Source organism: Neltuma alba, unplaced genomic scaffold (assembly GCF_004799145.2).
Source record: "Neltuma alba isolate B1F8T4 unplaced genomic scaffold, ASM479914v2 tig00001077_pilon, whole genome shotgun sequence".
Lineage (NCBI taxonomy): Eukaryota > Viridiplantae > Streptophyta > Magnoliopsida > Fabales > Fabaceae > Neltuma > Neltuma alba.
Window position 1 is genome coordinate 76,584 of NW_021632315.1, and position 24,307 is coordinate 100,890.

Genomic DNA, 24,307 nt, shown 5'->3' on the forward strand with positions numbered 1-24,307 from the left:
TCGATAAGCAAAGGTACCAAAGGGGCATATGAAGGTGGTTTTGTCCTGATCTTCGGGGGCTATGGGTACCTGAAAATAGCCGGAAAAGCCATCTAAAAAGCAATAATGTGATTTACCAGCTAGTCTCTCCAACATTTGGTCAATGAAGGGTATAGGAAAGTTATCCTTACGTGTTGCATCATTAAGTCTCTGATAGTCTATGCACACACGCCATGAGTTTTGAACCCTTGTAGGAATTAACTCATCCCTTTCATTCCTTACTACTATTAACCCATCTTCTTTGGCACAACATGCACCGGACTGACCCACTCACTATCAGACATTGGATATATTATCCCAGCACTCAACAATTTAGTAATTTCTTTCTTAACTACATCTAATATGAGAGGGTTCAATCGTCTTTGGGGTTGTCTCACTGGTTTTGATTCCTCACTTAGTAAAATTCTATGTGTGCACACAGCAGGACTAATTCCTGTTATGTCAGCTAGTGTCCACCCTATTGCCCTTCTATGCTCCCTTAAAACAGACAAGAGTCTCTCTTCCTCACTCTCAGACAGTGAGTTAGCAACTATTATAGGTAATTGATCATTAGACTCAAGGAAAGCATATTTCAAAGTAGATGGTAAGGGTTTCAAATCAAGTGTAGGTGGTTGCACAATAGAAGGAATCAATTTATGAAGTTCAATAGAGAACAGATTACTCCCCTTTCCTTCAACCAGTGATAGTTCCTCAGCCTTGTAGTTAGCTTCCTCTCCAGGCGTTGAACCAATTTCTAGTTGATCTACAGCAACTGCCTTAGAGGGATTCTTCTCCATGACTTTTTCCTTTGTATCTGAAATAACAACAGGAAACCTTTCTCCAAGGGAATCATCACTAACAGTAGAGGAATCACAGTCTATCTTGGAGTCAAGAGAGGAAACAGAAAATGCATGTGGGATGGAAAGCATGCAATTAACCACAGTACAATCAAGGCATGTAACATCACCACCACTTGAGCAAGTAGAAGGTGTAGAGTAAAGAGATGAAAAAGAAGAAATGGATTCATCTTCATCAATAGATTCATTAGTGTGAATATCATAATAGAAAGAGTCATTTTGCAATTCAACTTCAGAGCAAGCATCCTCAATAGCAATGTCTATCATGTTAACCCCTAAAAGTGAATAGTCCTCAAAAGGATGCTTCATTGCTTCATACATGTTAAAAGAAACTTTATTATCACCCACCTCCATAGTTATGGTGCCCTTTTTCATGCTAATCATGGTATTAGCAGTCTTTAAGAAAGGTCGACTAAGGATGAGTGTAGTATCATTCACACGTTCAGAAGACGTGTCAAGCCCATAAAAATCAGCAAGAAACACCAATCCCTTAACTTGGACTAAAATGTCTTCAATAATGCCCTCAAGATACCTAATAGACCTATCAGTAAGTTGGAGCACAACAGTAGTAGACTTAAGAGTCTTGACTCCTAGAGATGTGTACACAAACTTAGGCATGACATTAATGGCTGCACCTAAATCTAACAGGACTCCCCCTAAAGTAACCTTTCCTATAGTGATAGGGATAGTGAAAGATCCAGGGTCTTGACACTTTACAGGAATTTGGGGTTTAAACAAAGCTGACACATTAGAGTGTAATTGGACTCTTTCATTAGGTTTAAATATCCTCTTTTGAGTGCATAATTCTTTTAAGACCTTTGCATACTTAGGAATCTTTTTAATCAGGTCAAGCAAGGGTATATTCATTTCTAATTTCCTAAATGTCTCAAGCAACTCATGATCTTGCTTTTCGGACCCATTTTCACATTTTTCAAATAAGCATGAGGAAAGGGTAGTTCATTGATGTTTACCTCCTTACCTTCCTTGCTTGAGGCTCCATGATTGCTTGGCTCAGATTCCACAGCTTTGCCCTTGCCATCATGTTCTGTTGGGGCTTCTTTTAGCTTTAGCCTCTTCTCCTTGGAGCTTTCAAAATGCTTCCCTTTTGAAGTTGCTTGTGGCAGCTCATCACACAAGATTTCCTCATCTATAACTTCATCCTCCTCTTCTCTAAAATTCACTTGCTTCCCACTCCTAAGGGTAATGACATTCAAGCCCTTAGGATTGATAACAGTGTTGGAGGCACTACAACAAAATTTGTCATTTACGTCCCTCATTTATGTCTGTTTTCAAAAATAGAAGAGACTTCTTGTCTGTTTTAAACAAAACAGACATGAACTCACGTCTGTTTACAAAAACCAGATGTGAATTCACGTCTGTTTGTCTGAACAGACGTGAATTCACGTCCGTTTACTCAAAACAGACATGAATTCACATCTGTTTCTCCATAACAGACGTTACTTCACGTCTGTTTATTGAGAAACAGACGTGAAGGGGCTTCGTTTTTTAAAAAAATTTGCCCGCATCCTATGCTCGTATCAGTACTATCAGATCTGCATGTACCGCGTGCGAAGAACCTCCAGCTCGCAGCTTTCTCGCGCCCAAGTTTCATTTTTGGTCTCTCCCTCTCATTTTCCTCTTGTCCGTGAAGTAGCCGTGAGCAACTCAGTATTCCGGTCTCTCGTCTTCAGCTCTTCAAAGTTGTAGCCCTCCCTCACGCGTTCTGTAATAGCCGTGTTGCAGCAGCTCGCTATTGAAGCCGTGAAGATCTGCGTATACCGCGAAGAACCTCCAGCTCGCAGCTATCTCGCCGTTGAAGCCGTGAAGCTGACACGCACTATAGTCCGTTGATTTGAAGGCACGCCCAAACAGTGAAGGTAAGTTTATTCAACCGTTGCATTGTGGGTTTAGTGTGTTGTGCGTGGGTTTGAGTAGCTTGAGGAGTTTTGAATTGGTTTCTGAGGTTGCTGTTTAAATTTTTATTGAAGAATTGTGTTTAGATAGTTTTAAATTTGTATATATTGATTGGGTGGAAATTTTAAAGATTTCAAACCTTGTTAATCTTGTTAGAAAAATAATGCATACAAGGTGTTTGTCAAAATGCCTAAGAGGGATTGCATTAGATAGTTTGCTATATGTATTGAATTTAGATTAAGGATTGGGTATACATTAAATGATTAATGAAAAAATTGCATTTAGATAAGTTAAAATTTGTTTATATTGATTGGGTAATAGATTTGAAGTTTGAAATCATTTGCTTGGAATTGGCATGATTTATGTTGTAATTGGAATGAATCGGATTCAATTGATATAATTAGTTTTGAATTTGGTTAATGTTTATTGGGACTGTGCTGAATGGAATTAAATTGTTTATAATTCCTTAGGTAGTAACGAAATGGATCATAGTTGGATGAATGCTTTGAGAACAGGTGATGAATATGAGAACGGAGTAGAACAATTTATTGAATTTGCTAAACAGAATGCTCCTAGCAATAACGGAATGTATTTTTGTCCCTGTGTCAAGTGTTTAAATGAGAGGCGACTAAGTGTTAATGATATTAGAGATCACCTGCTTTGTGATGGTATAAATCTTCGATATACAAGATGGATATGGCATGGTGAAGTAGGAACAAGTTCAATACTCGAAGAAGAGGAAGTTATGGATGATGTAAATGATAGAATGAGCATATGATTCGTGATGTAGGGGTAGAGTTCTTTGTGCGATCACATGCAAATGATAACTTGAAGAGTGATGCAGAGATGCCTTTGTACCCTGGGTGTTCTAAGTATACACGATTGACAGCTGTATTGAAATTGTTCAGTTTAAAAGCAAATAATGGGTGGACTGACAAAAGTTTCACAGAGTTGCTTCAATTGATTAGTGATATGCTTCCAATTGATAACGTTCTTCCAAATCGTGTGTATGAGGCAAAGAAAATCTTGTCTCGGATGGGTATGGGCTATGAAAAGATACACGCTTGTCCTAATGACTGTGTATTATATAGAAAAGAGTATGCTGGTCTACGTGAGTGCCCAAAATGTAAAACTTCACGATACAAGGTGAAAAAGAACATGGACTGTGCTGGTAACTATGATGGTGATGAGACAAGTAAAGGGCAACCTTTGAAGGTGTTATGGTATCTTCCGATAATACCACGATTTAAGCGCTTATTTGCTAATGCAACAGAAGCGAAGAAGTTAAGATGGCATTTTGATGAGAGAATATCAGATGAAGATATCTTCGGCACCCTGCTGATTCTCCTCAATGGCAGAAAATAGATGAAATGTTTCCGGAATTTGGTCTTGAACCAAGAAATCTTCGCCTTGGGCTTTGTACAGATGGAATCAACCCTTACGGTACTCTTAATAGCACACATAGTGCATGGCCAGTACTGTTGGTGATTTACAACCTACCTCCTTGGCACCTTTAATTGAAGATTTGAAGATGTTGTGGGAAGAAGGCGTGGATGTGTTTGATGCATACAAGCAGGAGTCCTTTAAGTTGCGTGCCATGATCTTTACAACGATAAATGACTTTCCTGCATATGGAAATCTATCAGGATACAGTGTGAAGGGGCATAAAGCATGTCCTATATGTGAAGCAGACACATACTTCCACCAACTTAAGCACGGAAGGAAGACAGTTTACCTCAGTCACAGGAGGTTTCTTGATCGGTTCCACCCATACCGGAGATTGAAAAAGGTTTTTAATGGCTCACCAGAGCATGGCATGGCTCCGAAGGCATTAACTGGAGAGGAAGTTTACCAGCGAGTTGAAAGAATCAATGTCATTTTCGGTAAGACTCAAAAAGCTGCAAGTGAGAAAAACATATGGAAGAAGAGGTCTATTTTCTTTGATCTTCCATATTGGCGCAGTCTTGATGTAAGACACAGTATCGATGTGATGCATGTGGAAAAAAATGTGTGTGATAGTCTTATCGGTACTCTTTTGCACATACCTGGAAAAACTAAAGACAGAATTAATGCAAGACTTGATCTGGCTGAAATGGGCATTCGAGAGCGCTTACATCCACAATTGAGAGAGGGTGGTAAGCAGGCTTATATGGAACCTGCGGCCCACACATTGTCTAAAGTCAAAAAAACAAGCTTGTGTCGGTGTTTGCATGACATCAAGGTGCCCCAGGGGTATTCTTCTAATGTGAAAAGGCTTGTCTCAATGCACATTTGAAGTTAGTGGGAATGAAGTCTCATGATTATCATGTACTGATGCAACAACTATTACCCGTAGCTATTCGAGGCACAATGAGAGATGATGTGAGGAGCACTATAACTAGATTATGTATCTTCTTCAATGCTATTTGTAGCAAAGTCATTGACATAGAGAAATTGGATGAATTGGAAAATGAGGGTTATGTTATCTTGTCTCAACTAGAAATGCACTTTCCCCCAGTATTTTTTGATATCATGGTGCATTTGATCATTCATTTAGTGAGGGAGATAAGGCTTTGCGGTCCTATTTTTCTAAGATGGATGTATCCATTTGAGAGGTACATGAAAGTCTTAAAGGATTATTCTAAAAATCCTTATCGACCTGAAGCATCAATTGTTGAAAGGTATGTAGCGGAAGAGGCTATGGAATTTTGCAAAACATATCTATCTATCGCTAAGACACCATCTCGGCATGAAAACGGTACAAGTAAAGGAATCAGGGGGCTGAAGGTAAAGAGTATGGGTCGTGAAGAAGTGTTACAAGCGCACTTATACATATTGAATAATATGGAAGAAGTGCAGTCGTATTTAGATGATCACAAAAAAAGTTTAAAAGAAAAGTATCCAAAGAAAAGTGATATGCAGATAGCTAATGAGCATAACAAAACATTTATAACATGGTTCAGTGAAAAAGTTTTGAGAGAGGCCAATGTATCTGATACAATAAAATGGTTAGCTTGGGGTCCTTGTTTTGAAGTTATCACTTGGAGTGGATACGACATAAATGGATATTCCTTCTACACAAAAGCTCAAGATGACAAAAGTACTGTGCAGAATAGTGGGGTAATGGTGGTTGCTGAAGCGATGCATTTTTCGAGTTCGAAAGATAAAAACCCCAAATTGGCATCTATGGCTTATTATGGAGTTATTGAAGAGATATGGGAGGTAAACTACACCAATTTCAAGATTCCTGTCTTCAAATGTAAATGGGTCAACAACAATAGTATTGAAATAGATCAACAATTTGGATTTACATTAGTTGATCTTGGCAGGGTTGGTTATGCAGATGAGCCCTTCATTTTAGCAAGCCAGGCAAAACAAGTATTTTATGTTACTGATCCAGCAAATAAAAAATTGTCTATTGTCCTTCAAAGTAAAAAGCAGAAGGACAGTGATCCTACCATGAATCTTGATGAGACACCACCTTTTGCTTCAAATCCGCCTAGACCAAGTGAAGTAGAATTGGTAGATAATGATGAATATGCTGCAAGAGATGATCATTGTGAAGGGATATGGGACAATGCATAAAGTCAGATTAAGTAATGTAATTTTGCAACGTACCTTGTGTTATTTTCTTTCATTTATTTCATTGCAATGTACTTGATATTATTTATATATTAATACATTTCACTATAATTTATTTATTTATCTAATTTTGGTTTTTCAACAGGCACATGGAGGAGGATTTTGATGCCAATATGGAGGAGGATTATGACATCGATGATGTCAATCAGCAGGAAGGAAGGAAGGTTAGAGGTAGTACAAGGCTACCAAAGTTAGCAGTACGTCATGGTCGTATTCAGAAGAAGCATGTGGATTTTGATGCCAATATGAATCCAATTGGTGAAGAGAAGGACAGATTCATTAGCTATATAGGCTCCGTTGCCCGAAGCAAAGTTAATATTCTATGGCCTAATTGGAAGTCAATTTCTAAGGAGACGAAGGATAGGATTTGGGAATATATTTTGGTATGTCACTTTCTAATTTTATTTCATTTGTTTTATTGTAAATATAGTTATAACTAAGATCTTTAACTCAAACATATATATTTTTCTTTGCAGCAAACGTATGACATCCCTCGTACTGAGCAAATGAAAAAGCATTTGTTGCAGCAAGTTCGTCAGCGCTGGAAAGATTTTAAGCACACACTCACGAGCCAGTATGTGCGAGGGCCTAAGAAAGATGATGATCCGTGCGAAAAATACTCCTTCCTTGATCCAGATGATTGGAGGAGGTTTGTGGCATCACGGCATGATCCTAAATTTCAGGTACATTGCCTTATAAAACATTTAATTTTGATTTAATTTACTTCACTTACTCAATTTACTTTGTTTTCTTTTCCACAGGAATTAAGTGCGATGAATAAAGAAAGGCAAGCTAAAAATTTATATCCGCACTATTTATCCCGTGGAGGTTACAAGATGCTTGAGGAGAGGATCATGCAGAATGACTTTAAGGCGATGCAGGAAGCTGCAAAATCTGATCCTAGTATCGTTGTTCAGACCCCACCTCCTCCTCCACGTCATAGAAAATGGAAGGAAGCAAGGATGAAGAAGGGTCAATATATTAATCCAGCAGTTGCTGAGATTGCTAAAAAAATTGTAAGTTGTATAATTCAAATAACTTTAACTTATGGTAATATTCCTTATATTTTATCATTAATTTTCATTTATACTGTCATTAATTTTTTATCATACTTAAAATGTTATAGGAGGTACTTGAAGAGCAAAGCAGTGAAGGTTCATTTAGTCCGAGTGGAAGGATGGACATTTTAGCGACAGCGATTGGGAAGCCTGATCACCCCGGACGCGTTAGAGGAGAAGGGAGGATAGTTGGTCTTACCCAATATTTTGGACAAACTTCACGAGCTTCTCTACGAAGTCAGCCCACTGATGAGATGATAGCTAAACTTCGAGACCAAGTTCGTGATGAGCTCCAATCTGAGCTAGAGGTCAAGATTGAGGCCCAGTTACGCCAGTCACTTCGAAAAGAGCTTATGGCTGAGCTTCGTGATGAGATGAAATCTATGGTCTCTAGCATGCAAATTGGGATAGTTCAACAACAATGCACACCCCAGGTTTGTAATCAATTTCACTTAAATTAATGTTGAGTTTTACCAACGTTTTTTATTTAATTTAATAATTGCATTTCTCTCATTTAGGATTCCCCCGTCTTTCCTAGCACTAAAGACAGTTGTAATCCACCAGGGGCATTGGGAGAGCATGATCCTAGTAGTCCCACGCCGGACTTTGGACAACCTTGTTGTCTTCGTTTAGAGGTCCCAAGGATGCGTGTTGTTGCTGACGCTCTCCTCTACAATCAAGGGAGCACTATCCATCACCAACATATTCAAGAGGACCAAGTGAGGGTTACAGTTACCACTGTTCGAGAGGGAGAGACAGGTGCGGATGTGCCATTCCCGACTGCTGAAGTTGTGAAGTTAGGTCAGGCAATTGGAACTTTCATTCTTTGGCCTAGATACCTTGTTGATGAGGAGATAATACCTGTGATGGTAAGAAAATGTTATTCTATATTGTGTGCATTTTTTTAACATAATACTTCTAATACTTATTATGTTTATTTGATATTTCATTAGGACCAGGAAGATGTTAATAGATATCCCTGCTTGGCACAATTATATGAGGAATATAAAACAATTAACAAGGTCGACATAAAGATGCCTGTAGGGATTGTGGGTGAAGAAAAATCATATTTCTTTGGACTTGACAACAAAGACATCAGGGATTTCTTATCCTTGAAGGAGTTGGACATAGCATGGGTTCAATTAGCAATCATGTAAGTTTACTTGTTCATTTCTAACTTAAATTTCTCATTTCTTACTTTCACATACTAATAATTATCTTATTTCAATTCAATGATAGCTTCTTCCATAACAAATGCATGTCATCAATGGAGAAGAGAAATTTGTATGGATATTTATGCCCTGCAAGTGTCCAGAAGAAGTACAACCCACTAGATAGGAGAATCAGATATGTGGGCAATACGATTGGAGACACTAAATTACCTTGTTATTTGGCACCAATTATTGAAGGGCAAGTAGCTTAATTATATTTATTTATACATACTTAATTTGTTAAGAATTATTGTGATATCCAGTAATGTATAAGTCTTACTCTATGATGCAGTTGTCATTGGAGTTTGTGTGTTTCTTGTCCCATTGACAATGTCATCTACTGGTTTGATCCCTTGGGTCGTCGTCCAAGCAGTGAGATGAGGGGCGTTTTCAACACGTAAGTACCTTAATGTAGATCAATAATTTTGTTTTCAATATAAATTATTTAACTTGTGCTTTCATTTGCTTATAGGGCTTTAAAGACTTATTATATAACCGGTGGGAAGCGTTTCGGCAAAAATGGCTCAACAACTTGGGTATATCCTAGTGTGAGTACTTTAAATTGAAGTTCTTTCATTGATGACAGTTATTTTATATATGAATTTGGATTATCATTTCCTTGTGATTTGCAGTGTGCTAAGCAACAAGGGCCAACAGAGTGCGGATACTACATTATCCGTTATATGTTTGAGATTATTGAGAGCGGATGTATTACAAAATTTGATGAGGTAAGTAAATATAATTTTAGTTTTGTAATAGTTGAATTTTTAAATTGAATTGTTACTTATTTTATTTTCTTCCTATGTTTAAATTTGTTCATTTGTCAATTTACAGATTTTTGATAATGATTGTTCATATACTATTGATGACATTAACTTCATCCGAGACCTTTTGGCACAGCAACTGCTTCAAGAATTGTGGTCCAGGGATTGATCAAGTTTATGTTTAGAGACAATAGGATCAATATTGACTTTTGTAATTTGTTCTTCTTTTTTGACTAGTTAGTTAATTAATGTGTCTATATAGATGAAGTTATGATGTTGATATATCTTGGCTGAAACTATTGACTGGTTCATACTATTTCAACTTGCTGGAAAGTGGCTATTATGGCTATTGTGTGGCTGTAGGGAAAGTAGTATATACGAACTGAATCTTTTTTTTAAAAACACAGAGGACATTCACGTCTGTTCAGAGAAACAGAAGTAAAAAATCGATTTTTTACTTCTGTTTGCAAAAAACAGACGTGAATTCATGTCTGTTTTTTAAGAAACAGACGTGAATTCACGTCTGTTCATAACAGAAGTAAAAAGGGGTACGTTTTATGTCCCTTCTTTTCATGTCCCCTGCAAAACAGACGTAAAAAGTCATGCAAAACAGAAGTAAAAAGTCTTCATTGTAGTAGTGAGGGGATTGCGCCACTGCTCCTTGCTTGTTATTCACTCATGTTGTTGGACAATTGAGTTACATACGAGTTGATGTTCTCAGACTTAGTTTCCCACTGTTCCATCCTCTTTTCCAAAGCACTAAATCTAGCATCATTCTTGGATGAATCTTGTTGAATTAGTGAAGCTAAGGAGTTGAACTGAGTAGTGTTAGCAGCCCTTTCTTCTTTCATTAAGGCCATCATACTGTGTAGGAGTTAGTTGGTATCATCCTTAGGTAGGACGGTTAGGGCTTGAGATTGGTTTTGGAACTGGGTTGAAGATGGACTAGCTCCTCCACTCTTCTAAAATCTGTTTGGAGGTCTACTATCATCATTCCTCCAGCCTAATCGAGGGTTTACCTTCCATCCCTCGTTATAAGTATTGGAGTAAGGGTCCCACTTCTGATTTGGACGACCTTGGAAAACCACAGATACCTCCTCATATCGGCCTGGACAGACACTAGAGATATGCATAACCGAACCACAAGTCTCGTAACTAGGGGCAGTAATATTTGTGGTGGCTGCTGGTCTATGCACATTCATATTCTTCAACTCAGCTATAATAAGGGATAACTGAGAAGTCACCTTGCTTTCCAAGGAATCAACCTTTGATTCTAAGGTGTCTATTCTCCTGTTGTGAACCGTGGAGGTCCCCAATTCATGAACCGCTCTAGTATCTCTTACACTGAATTGTTGATGATTCAGGGCCATCTTCTTGATTAAATCCCAGGCTTCCTCAGCAGTAGAGTCTATCAAAGATCCTCCTGATGCAGCGTCTAGCATACCCTTCTCTTGGTTCTTCAATCCATCATAAAAATATTGCACCAGTTGTTCATCTGGTATTTGATGGTGTTGGCATCTTGAGAGCAGGTCTTGGAATCTATTCCAATAATCATAAAGGGATTCGTCATAATCTTGTTTAGCCGAATAGATCTCCTTTCTCATGGAAGAAGTTTAGGAAGCCGGAAAGTATTTCTCCAAGAATGCCTTCCTTAAGTTCCCCCAGCTGTGGTATGCATCAACCACATGCCTCGGAAGGCTCATATACCACTCGCGAGCTTTGCCTTCCAATGACAAATGAAAAACCTTCCACAGCACTTGATCCAACAATGCTCTAACTAGCTTCATACTCTGACAAACCATAAAGAGGGATTGTAAATGTAGATAAGGATCTTCTCTTGTCAAGCCATGAAATTTTGGGAGTGAGTTTATCAATAAACCTTTAATTTCAAAGTTAACTTTAAAATTTGGACATGGAGTAGTAAATGGGTCAAAGTTAACATCAGATGTGGTGGCTTCCCTAATTGTTCTTCTTCTAGGGTTCCCATTATTTTCTCCCACTCTCTCTTATTTTCCATTCCTCACTTGGTTGGCATTGGGGTTAGGATTAGGGTGGTTAGGTGGTAAATCAGCCATTATCTCTTGATCAGTAGGCTCACTCTCACTACTAGATAGGCTAGATTCCACAGAAATATTCTCTTGCTCAATCACCAACTCACTTGTCCCTTCAACTCTTTTCTCTCTTCTTATCTCTCTGAGTCTTGTCTCAAATCTCAAGGTTAAAGGGTACAAGTTTTGTTTTCCATGGCATGCAAGATAAAAGTCATAAGAGAAAGGGCAAACAAAATTGACTTGCAGCACACAAAGTTAACTAAAAGCATACAATGTGATGAATGCAAGTGTATGGGTGAGTATGAGTATGTATGCATAGAAAAAGAAGCAAAAAGTGTAAGTTTCAAAATTTTCCAGAAGAGTTCGCCACAGCGAAAGCAGAGGTTGGCTGTGGTGAAAGGTGACAGAGGCGACCAGATAGCTGATTGCAGGGAGTTGGCCGCAGCGAAAGCAGGAGTGTGCCGCGGTGAAGGTATCCCGAGAGGAATCCTTCGGTTTTTCAGAAAGTTGGCCGCGACGAAGGAACAGGTTGGCCGCGGCAAAGTGTCACAGAATGCTTATCAGATACTAGACTCCACTGATGAACGTGAGAAATGCTGAAAATCTAGAAAATCAGCATATTTGTTTGTATTTCCAAAAATTTTGATGCTATGCAAGATGAAAACCTATACTATGAACAAATATGCAACTAAACTACCTAAGATGCAACCTAAAAAGATCAAAACTTCAATTGACAACCAATTAGCACAAGCTAACTTAGAGAACCAATTTCTTGGCTCCCCGGCAACGACACCACTTGAAGAGAGCCTTTTGTCGTTCGCCTTGGGGTTCTCAATTAAAAATAAATCCAAGCTATGCAGTATAGTGCAAACTCAGGTCGTTTCACTTTTGGGAGCCTTTATTAATTACCTAAACTAGACTAAATGCCATGCAATGCAATGAAATGGGGTTTTGGGTTTTTAACATTTAAATGAATGGTGCCTAAATTGAATGCAATAAAAACAAACCTAAGATACTATGTTTTTGGTGTTTTAAGATAATAATGATGGAATGGAAATGAATGATAGGAAATCTCTTGAAAATAGTTTTGATGGCAATCATAGTTCACTTAAAATATTGGGAGTTTCACAAATCCATTAAGTTTTCTTCATAACAACCTCAATAACTCATTGAGTCCAAAGCTTACATTAATGAACTCATTAATGAAAACTTTGTTAAGCTTCCCTAATGTGTAATTTTGGAATGATCATGCAATTGGCTCAAAGTAACACACAATCAACTCAATATCAAAACATAACCATGCAAGATAGGAGAGAATCATGAGAGTCACAAGAAGCATATATGAAACTAAATATATTTAAGCACTAAATTCAACATCAATCAATCCAAATTACAAATGTTAATCATTAACCAATGATTACAGAATTAACCAAAGTGTCTAACTAAGACTTTACAACTCCTAGACCTAGGAAATCATAAATACATAGCTAGAAACTAAAGATTAAAACTAAAACTCCCCTATGAAGCTTGTAAACTCATGCTATTCCACCATCTTCAAGAGTTGGAAAAACCTAGCTCATCATAGCCTTGGAATCAGCTCCAACCAGAGTTAAATCTTCAGCCATAACAGTCAGGAGATGAAGGAAAAGAGGGTGGATGAAGAAGAAGTGCAGGAAAATGGAAGGTGAAGGAGATGGAGATGGAGGATTAGGGTTCAGTGGGAAAGATGAGAGAGGATGATGATCGAAAACGTAGGTGGTGACTGAATAATTAATGTCTGACCTCACCCATACCCAAAATAGGGTTTCTAACCCGAAATTGACGTGTATAGGTCGGTTCCTGGAGGTGGGTAGGTCAGAATTTCCCGAAATGGTCGGGTCTGAAATATGCTGATACGAGGGGTTCGCCGCCGCAAACTGACGAGAGCCTTTTGTCGTTCGCCTTGGGGTTCTCAATCAAAAATAAATCCAAGCTATGCAGTATAGTGCAAACTCAGGTCGTTTCACTTTTGGGAGCCTTTATTAATTACCTAAGCTAGACTAAATGCCATGCAATGCAATGAAATGGGGTTTTGGGTTTTTAACATTTAAATGAATGGTGCCTAAACTAAATGCAATGAAAACAAACCTAAGATACTATATTTTTGGTGTTTTAAGATAATAATGATGGAATGGAAATGAATGATAGGAAATCTCTTGAAAATGGTTTTGATGGCAATCATAGTTCACTTAAAATATTTGGAGTTTCACAAATAATTAGGTTTTCTTAATAACAACCTCAATAACTCATTGAGTCCAAAGCTTACATTAATGAACTCATTAATGAAAACTTTGTTAAGCTTCCCTAATGTGTAATTTTGGAATGATCATGCAATTGGCTCAATGTAACACACAATCAACTCAGTATCAAAACATAACCATGCAAGATAGGAGAGAATCATGAGAGTCACAAGAAGCATATATGCAACTACATATATTTAAGTACAAAATTCAACATCAATCAATCCAAATTACAAATGTTAATCATTAACCAATGATTACAGAATTAACCAAAGTGTCTAACTAAGACTTTACAACTCCTAGACCTAGGAAATCATAAATACATAGCTAGAAACTAAAGATTAAAACTAAAACTCCCCTTTGAAGCTTGGAAACTCATGCTACTCCACCATCTTCAAGAGTTGGAAAACCCTAGCTCACCATAGCCTTAGAATCAGCTCCAACCAGAGTTAAATCTTCAGCCATAGCAGTCAGGAGATGAAGGAAATGAGGTGGGATGAAGAAAGAGTGTAGGAAATGGAAGGGGAAGAAGATGGAGATGGAGAGGTAAGAGGATGGGAGAATAGAGGTGTTGGAGATAATAGAATGGCGTTCTCACCCGAAAATAGGGTTTCTAAGGGTTTAAAGGGTCCATATGGGTCGGATCATATGATTAGAGGCTCCATTTTCGCGTTCTGATCCAGATTTGGCGTTGCTGATACGAGTCTTTCGCCGCGGCGAAGAATTCCTGAGAGGAGCTTCGCCTAATCTTGTGATTTCACCGCCGCGAAGTAGTAAGTTGGTCGCAGCAAACTCTACTAGAGAGATCACTGGTGAGATTTCTATTTTGCGCCATGGCAAAGAATTCTCTTCGCCGTGGCGAAGTGTGTTAGTGCTGATACTATGATCTTGTGTTGTGTCATCCTTTGGTCTTTGATCTTGGCTCCAATTCTCAAGTGTCCTACAATAAAAAGCAACAATTTGAAGCATCAATTGTCCTAGAAATCAATTAAATACAATTAATAACCAATTATGACAATTTTAACCTCAAAAAGACACTAACTCAAAGCAAGGACTCTTAATCTAAATTAAGCACAATTATCATCAAAAGGAGCCAAAATCTATGATAAAAACCCTTAAAATGATATGAAATAACATAGAACAATTAGGTTCAATCAACAACTTCCACCTTTGTTGTTTTGTGTTTGGGCTTTGTGTTTTGGTGTGACTGTGTGCCGCAATATGGACATTGCTTTAAGTATGTGGGGGAGGGAGTTTTAAAAGTGGTTTTGTGCTTTGTTGTTGGGTTATTCCTTGTTATGGGTAGTTCTTGCTAAAATTTACCACAATTTTTCAAAATTTTTGAAACTTTTAAAAGTTTTTCCCCAATCTTCCATCACTTGTTTTGAAGTTTTGTGTTGAATTGTTAAAAATTTGGTGATGGATTGCTGAGTTGGGCTGTTTTGGTAGGGATCCTGGTAAGTGGTTTTGGTTTAGGGACTTAGATTTGAAGTTTTTCAGGGTCTAGAGTGTTAGAAGCCTCTCTGTGACCCCGGATCGTGACCTAACTACTTTTAAGTCAAGATCTGAAGGCTAGTTTGAGAAAAGGAGCTCTCTGTGCATTGAAGTCGCAACCTCGATATCTCAGGTCACGACTTGGGGAAGACAATGGGTAAAGGCTCTCTGTGAGTTGAGGTTGCGAGCTCACTGTTTCCAGGTCACGACCTGGAGTGTTTCTAAAACCCTAAATTCCCTCTTTCTCTCTACTGAAGTCGCGACCTCACTTACCTTAGGTCGTAACCTAACATGAAAAGTCAGGATTTTTTCTTCGAGTTCACCTCTTTACCCCTACTTATTTCCACCCTAATTATCATTTTGCCCTTAAACCTACCCTGGATTCAAGCTATATTCATTCTAAGAACCCAAAACCCTAATCTTTCTTTGTAAAACCACATAGAACCCTCCCTTCTGATTCTTCCTTCACGCACGATCACTCTCCATTATTCCCCATGACTGTTCCCCTTCCTGAAGTTACAACCTTCTTTCTCCTTCTATAACCATCCTTCCCTTTTAGTTTCCTCAAGTGAAACTGCTCCTCCATTTCAAAAACCTGTCTCTTCTCTACTACCACATCTCCCTCAATGCCAATTTGCTCTCCTGCGTTTATTGTTTCTTTCTTACCTTCAGAATTCATCCTTTGCAGTTTGCATTTTAAGCCATTCTTCAGTGAACTCCGTTTTTCTTGCCACTCTTTCAAGGTTTGCTCTGTTTTTCTTTTTGCTCTTTCAAGGTCTCTTGCATTTTTCTCGCACTAAGAACCCCGAGTCCTCAAGCTCGAAAAGGCTTCACCCTCATGAGGAGACCAGACTTTCAAGGAAAGAAGCTGTGGAATTGTTTGCCAACAGAGGGGTGGTTCAAGAGTGGTATTTTCCAAAAACCAAGTAGTATGACTTTTATAAGCTTACCAAGAAGAGAGCCATTGAGGAACTTATGAAGAAAAGAAACAAGGCTAACTTGACTATGGTGAGAGAGTTCTATGCTTGCTTTGTGATGGACAGACATAGGGGGATCACTTTCAGAGTAGTGAATGTTTTTTTAACCTGGGAGGCTATTGAGAAGTTCTACAAGTTGCCTGATGTCCCTGTCCGTGAGTACCAGCGATGACAGACTAGACTTACTGAAGTTCCCTAGGAAGAGGTTTTCCAAACCATCAGGACAGGGGGAGCCGGGTAGACTATAAAGAAAAGTGGTAAGAAAGTCTTCAAGCGCAAGCACATGAATGATGAAGCCAGGAATTGGCTGAACTTAATGGTTTATAACGTGATGCCATCGGCCCACATTTATGATATATCTGAAGATGGTGCACTCCTTCTACATCTCTTGATGACCATGCAGCCGGTTAACATTCCTATTATTGCCCTAGACCAGATTGATCACTGTGTCAATAATGTCTGAACTCTTATGGTATTTTTGTACTTGACTACTGATATGTGTGCAACACACGGGATATCGGCGCGCACATATGACTCTCTCTTGGACCCTATCACGACTAGGTGCTATGCCGCCTCCAAAACTAACAAAGAGAGAAAGAGAGGGAAAAGGGTGATGGGGGAAGGTCCAGAAGAGGAGGTAGCTGAGGATGGCTCTAGTTTCAACCTTGCCTCCTTGAGTGATCAGATTACTGAGCTTGGTCAACAAGTGACGAATCTGAGTGAAGAGTTCGATGCTTACAAAGCTATTTCCATGTCGCATGAGTTTAGAAGACAGAGGTTTATCAATCCTCTGATATTGGAGATGGCCAGGGCTCTCAAGGTCAACTTTCCTCAGGAGTATGAATAGGCCTTCTGGGAGAACACCATTCCTGCTACTAGTTACTTTAGTGAGGGTCCGGGGCAATCTTCTGCTTTTGCTACTGCTGCTCCTATTGATGCTGAGATAGGAGAAGCCAATGTCTAAGCAGGGGAAGATGTCAGGGCAGAAGAGGAAAGAAGAGCAGAAGAGGATTAAGAGCTTTACTGTTGGAAGTCTTTTGTTTTTGTTTTGTTTCTATGTTTTTCTTTTCATTCTGTTGCTCTTTCCTGCGAACTCAGTACTTAAAAGTTTCACCTTGATGTACTTAAACTTTATTGCAATGAATGGTTGGTTTACTGTGTTCTGTTGTGGTTGCTGCTATTCTTTTCCTTTTCCCTTTTGACAATGGGGACACTATCAAATTTAAGTGTGGGGGAGGATTTCATTTTGCTTTGTTGTTTCCCAGTGTTGCTTCATTTCTGTGATTGTTGCTGAATTAGCAAATTTTTTTTGAAAATCCAATCTTTCATCATCATTATTTGGCTTTGAATTGGTTATGGATGGTTAATTGCTGTGAATTAGATCATTTCTATCTATTTTGATGCTTGTTGAAAGGGTTTTTACTTGTTAAATGTTGGCCAAGCTTTGAAAAATTTTCGTTGGTAGTTTCTGTGACCTCAGGTCGCAACCTCACTACTTCAGGTTGGGAGTTGAGGAGTGACTTTAGCAAGGGAGGGCTCTCTGTGATTTCAAGTCTCAACCTCGCTGATTTTAAGTTGCGACCTCAACCCCCCTTTCCTGACTTAGTGCTTCTTTGTACTCAAGTTACGACCTCACTCATTTCAGGTTATGACCTGGACTCATTTGTTGTACACCACTTTCCTTCTCTTTGCTTTTTGCATTGCTGTGTAGGAGGAACCTTTTAAGCTACCCTTGCATCTTTTTCAAGCAAACCATTGCCTTTTTAATCTACCCTCAGTGCGTCAAATAGTTTTTCTTGAAAACCATGCCATCCTTGGACTTTTAAGAACACTGGATTTTGAAAATGATTTCTTTAAGACTTTATAAGTACTATTGAGGTCCAACTATGTTCTTAAGCGATTATTTTGATCTTTTTAATCATCATCCTATGGGTTGCTTTTGTGATAAGTGTCTTAATGCTTCATGACTAATGTATATTGATTGAAACTTCTTGTATGAGCAAATGAGATTTAAATCTTTGTTGGAAGGTTATTCTTAAGCCTTAATTCCTATATTGAGTGATTATTCATGTGGTTTACATTCTCTAGAACTTGTTTTAGCTCTTGGTCAAAATTACGTGTGCATTTATGATGTTGAATATGATAGAGGCATTCTTTTCTACACATCTTTACTCAAACACAACCCAAAACCATCTATCCGTTGCTTAACCCTTTTGATCCTGTACTTCCTTCATTTCGTCCATCATTTCGAGTGTTTGAACTATGATATTGATTGAGTTGACTTCATCTTGACAAATATAACTTTCTGACCTTCCTGGACTTTTATTTCAAATTTGAAAAAAAGAAAGAAAGAAAGCAGAAGAAAAAGAAAAGGAGAAGGGAGAAAAGTTCTGGAAAAAAAAGGAACAAAAAGAGTAAAGAAATACTTTTTATATACATAAATTATAGCAATGAAATAAAGTTGAATAAAGTAGTCCCTTAGTTGTAGAAAGTTAGGATCTGGACTTTCTTGTTTAAGATTTGATGATATTGACTCACCTTTCTTTAATTATTGACACTCGATTTCACCATTTTCTATTCCATTTAGCCTTTCCATCACTGCAACCTTAAAAGTCCTTTTGATTCTTTACATGAATGCTGAATAGTAGTGGAGATTTTAGAGTTATTATAAGCCTATGTAGAAAGTTTACTGCTTGGATGTTTGAGAGAAAAGAACCCCAATGAGGGGAGATGAGTGAATTAAACACTTATACCCTGTGAGCAAATCTCTGCTGTTCATGCATTTAGAGTCAATTGCACCTTGTATCTAATTAATTGGCATTATTCATGTTATCATTCTTGCCTCCCTAAAAGATGTTGATTATTAGTTCTTGAGATCACTTTTAAACATGCTAGTTTCCTTAATTGTAGCTGTACTTTCTTTAGAATGATTCAAGTCTTTGTCCAGGAGTACAAAGGTATGGGGGAGTAATAGAACCTAATCTTTATATGGTTTTCTCAAGTGTTTTCTAATGTTTTGCAACACTTTTACCCTCATTATGCATGCATTTATATCCATTTGATTACATTGAGTCATGTATTGCATTTTGCTGTTTAAGGAGTAAAAAGGGTCATTTTTCTCTCCTAAATTTTAATTGCCTTGATCTATAATCAATTGGTCTTTATAGAGCTTTTTGTTATGATTTTCAGGCAATTAGAGAAGGACCCAAGAACCAAGATGGAACATGGATAGAGCCACAATGTTGCAAGGACCAAAACACAAGAGTTTGGAGTGTTTTGCCTCCCCAGGTGGTGACATGGACTTTTGAGGTTGCGACCTGGATGCCCTTTTAATGAAACTATGCGTTTTGAACTTGAGTCAAGATGAAAGCTCTCTGTCTTCCCAGGTCGTGACATGACACTCCTAGGGTTGCGAAGTCGCGACCTGACACTCCTGAGCTCGTGACCTAAGTGCGTTAAGTAAAGCTGTGCATATTGGAATAGGTTTCTGAGTTTCTACACCTAAGGGGAGTAGCCACCATGAAGAGACACTCTCCTATTCTGTAGATTTGTATAGGGTTGAACCACCATAATCTCCTATCAAGTCTCTATTGATCCTACACTTAAAACTTCCATTTTTCTTCATCTCTTCATTATTTTCTGCATTTCTGAACCGATTAAACCATTTCAAACACCTTCTTCTCCATTTTTCCAATCCTATTTTTAGCATCAACCATAGCTGTTCATTCTTGGAGCAATTATGAACGGTTTGAAAGCGTAAGAGGCTAAACCCTTAGCCTCTTGGTGATGGAGGATGAAGTTTGAGCTCAAGGACTTAATTGGGGAGTTTTTCTATAGTCTAAACCTGTGCTTAATGTTGTGTTGAATATTTCTAGATTTAGGAACTTTCTGTACTTGTATCAGACTGGGTTTATGATTGTAAATCTTGTGTTGAATTCTTGTGTTCAGTTTGATTGTCAGTGATTATTGTTGATTAATCTATGTGCTTGGCATTCTATGTTTGTCGATTGACATTCTGAGGGCATTTGCATCATCCTTCCGTTTACACTCTAAGTGGTTTTCAACAGTATTTTAAGAGATGTTAATTAACTTTGATTAAAGTGAGTTTTCATTAATTAAGACATTGGACCCAAGTGATTACTTGGGGTTTTCTTCAGACTTAGAGATTTTCTAAAACTCCCAAATCATTTTAAAAAACAATGATAGCTAAGTTTTCATCATCAAGACACTGTTTAACCATAATTCCCTTTTAATCCAAAACATTTCTTCATTCATTTAAAATACCAAAAACATTTAATTCTCTGCACTTTTCATTTATTGCACCGCCTTAAATATTGAAACCCCTTTTTCTTCACCCAAATTTACAATGCTTTTGATAACCAATTTAGACTAGGATTTCCAATAATAAGCTCCTCGATAAGAATGATTGGTTACATCCTATATTGTATTTTTTTGGTGCAATTCACTTTCTTGACGATCTAAAAGGTGACAGTCCGGCCTCGATCAATGGCCTTAAGCTCATGAAAATGTAATTAGGACATTTCTTTACGAAATTATTGCTCATTGTACATTTTCCAGATTACAAGTCTAAATTTGAAAAACCATAACTAACTCTAGAAAAATCGTACAGAGGTATTCTAAAATTCTATGGAAAGCTCTTTCAATGCTCTTTAAGGAAAAAAAATATCCAACCAGACTTATCTTTGGCCAATTCGTACAATTTAATCAATAAATATTACTGCCAATTTGGTACGTTTTGGAACTTCCAGATTATGTGCCTTGATTTTGAAAATTTGTATCTCCTTGTGTACGCATCCAATTAAGGTGATATACCTCTCATTTTAAAGCTTGGGATGTTTACTATAAGCCTGCCAAATTTCATGGCTAACTCGTTCATTTAATAGGTCAAACTGGATCGAAGCTGATTGCTCCAGAACCTACATTTTATCTCTTAACCAATCTTTACTTTAATTCTTTTTATTTCTTTGGCAAACATAACATGGGTTACTCTTTCCTATTCATTCTCATACGTTTCCAATCATGCCATAAACATTCTAAACGCATACATTGCATTATGGGCATCCATAAACATAAATTATAAGATAGAAGAATTATACATTGAACACTAATATCATTCATTAACATTAGTAATTCTCCACTTTCTTCTCCTTGCTTCTCATGCCATTATTGCCCACCATTGATTGACCTAAATGGTTGGTTAGGGAGGTGTGAGATTTGGGAGAATCTCAGTAGCAAACATTACCACACACATACACATGATGGATGCTAATGTATAGTATGTAGTTTTCCACAAACTTAAGTTAACTAGTGACATGCCATCATGTTTTATACTTGGTATAAAAATTTATGGGCATGGAAATATATTAAAAACAGCATTTTCAGCAATAATTATCATGTCACAACATCATTCAAACATCAACAAATACAAACCAACACATAGGCATGCCACATCAAGCACATAAAAGGGTAAGTCCACTACGTTGTACTACATGCTTTCCTCTTGCTTTTCCTTTGATTCCCTTGACTTCCCAACTATAATAGCTTTTGTTAAATTTAAGGTTTTGATGATAACAAATTGAGTAATCTCTGTTTTAGTAAGTTGATCGATCACTTAATCGATTAAGGGTTTATCGATCACATGACAAATAAAATTCCTGTGTAAACAAGTAAAGCAGAAATGTTAATCGATAACTTGATAGATAATTCAAATTGTATGTGTTGATCGATCAATTGATTGATCATTGTTAACACTGTTTTGTATAGAACTCTGTAGAAAATTATCGATCAATTGATCGATAATCTAATGATCGAACAACTGACAGATAATGGGACACAATTTTGGTAAGTATTTATCGATCACATGATCGATAAATAAGTCATCAATGAGAAGACAGATAAATGGTCAAGCTTCCTACTCACATTGTATTTTGTTTTAATCACCATTTATCGAGCACTTTATCAATCACATCTTTATCGATAACTTGTTCTATCATTACTTAATAACTTACTAGTTTATTGATATGTTTAAGTGTTTTGACAAGTTCTTTATTGATCACTTGATCAATCAGTGGCTTGTCGATCAAATGATCGATCATCAGCTTTACACTGGATTAAACTGTTTTACATTTTCCTTCGATCACTTGATCGATCATTGATTTATTGATGAAATGATCGATCATCCAATCTTTTGACTATTCTGTTTTCACATAACGTGATCGATCAAACATTTTCCTGGCATCTCAAAACTAAGTTTCTCAACTATATTTTTATCGATCGCTTGATTGATCAATCCTTAATCGATCACTTACTCGATCATCATATGTTTTGTGCACTTTGTAAAAATCTTTACTAAACCTTTTTATCGATCAAATTTTCTATCATCCATTTATCGATAAAATGTTTGATTAATATTCTTTGAAAATCAACTTCTGACTTGCTTAGCTTTATCGATAACCTAATCGATCAAACATTTTTTGATCACTTATTCGATCAATAACCCAGTTCTTTCAATAACAAGAAGCTACGGTGAGATTTAAAAACTTCCGAATATTTCTCTTCAAGCTTTCCTCAGCCTTCCTGTTTATCTTAATTCTCTATTTTAAGGGATTCAAGATCATAGGTGACCTTGAGCCTTTTCTCTACATAATTTTTCTGAAGTCATTCTATTCATTTATCGATCACTTAATAGACATTAGTTAATCCATAACTTGATCGATAAGTATAGTTATCTATTTCAAAATCTTTCATTTTAATTAATTGATAACTTAATCGATAAACCAGTTATCAATTATGACTTCAATCAAGGATGTCCAGTTCATAGTTATTGCATCTGATGATTGATTGATTCCCTTTCAACTACCACATGAATATTATTATCATTTGATCAATTATCTTTATGAGTTTCATTCTGAAGGAAAAACATATTAGGTTGAAGTATTGTTACAGAATACAAAGCAAGCTCAATAGTTATTTAATGGTTATTTAAGTAGCCTGTAACCTAGCATGTCATGTCAGAAGCATTAATGGAGAATACCGTTGCAACTAGGAAAACACGTAACGGAACTCTCAGCGACTAAAAGCTCTTGGATTTAATGGTTATTAAACTTCTCCAACTATAAAAGGTGTGAAAGCATTGAATGAAGGAATTGAATACGCGAGCTACCTTCTGTAAAAACTTTTACTATTGCATTCAATACTCTGTTTTCTTATTTACCCAACTTCAGTGTTTCACATTTATTCACTCTGTTAGAGAGACTAATACACCTTCTTTACTCACTTTCTGAGAGTAACTCAGGAGTGTGGACTCTTGAGAGAGTTTGTAACCTTATGAGTAGTAAGGGGGAGTGATTGAGAAAATCAATTGCTATACTGAGGTGCCAAAAGCCCATTTAATCTTAGTTCATAGTGGAAATCTCAGAGGTGTTTTGAGAATTGGACATAGGTAAAGTGGTTAAGACTGAACCAGTATAAATCCTGTGTCTTTGCTCTGGGTGAAATTCTTCTAACTCAAAGCTCTCTGTTTTTATTAATTTCACTGTTTCAGTATGGTTAAATTTTTTATAACTTACCCAATTCACCCTCTCTTGGGTGAGACTGCCACTAACATTTGGTATTAGAGCAGGTCTCTTCAGTAAAGACTTAACAGCTCGAAGAGAGATCCCATAGCAGGTTTCGGAGATAGCGTGCTACCCAAAGGATGTTCAACATCAAAGCCACCTGGCTTCAACGAAGAAAACTACACTTTCTGGAAGATAAGGATGAAGATCTTCATCAAAGCTACAAAGTATGGATTATGGGACGTGATCGAACATGACAACTACATCCCAATGAAAATCGTAGACAGTCAACAAGTTCGTAAGAGTCCCAGTGAGTTCGATGAAGAAGACAAGAGGCTGGTGACAATAAATGATAAAGCTATCAACATACTAACTTGTGTACTAAGCCAAAAAGAGTATTTCCGAGTTTCTAGTCTGGAAACTACAAAGGAAATATGGGAGGCACTGGAGATTGCTCACGAGGGAACAACCGGTGTAAATCAAAGC

General features: G+C 37.4%; 1 protein-coding gene and 1 long non-coding RNA gene across 2 annotated transcripts; both read left to right on the forward strand.

Moving 5' to 3' along the window:
* The first annotated feature begins 6,499 nt into the window (after window positions 1-6,499).
* On the forward strand, window positions 6,500-7,392 carry LOC114750283 (uncharacterized). The gene is made up of 3 exons (XM_028938859.1): window positions 6,500-6,793; window positions 6,887-7,059; window positions 7,172-7,392. The coding sequence occupies exons 1-3, from the start codon at window positions 6,500-6,502 to the stop codon at window positions 7,176-7,178; spliced, it is 474 nt and encodes a 157-aa protein (XP_028794692.1). The 3' UTR covers window positions 7,179-7,392.
* A 1,975-nt stretch (window positions 7,393-9,367) lies between these two features.
* Window positions 9,368-9,759, forward strand: LOC114750316 (uncharacterized). Its single transcript, XR_003740650.1, has 2 exons — window positions 9,368-9,407; window positions 9,514-9,759. It is a non-coding gene; the product is annotated as an uncharacterized LOC114750316 (long non-coding RNA).
* The last annotated feature ends 14,548 nt before the right edge of the window (window positions 9,760-24,307 follow it).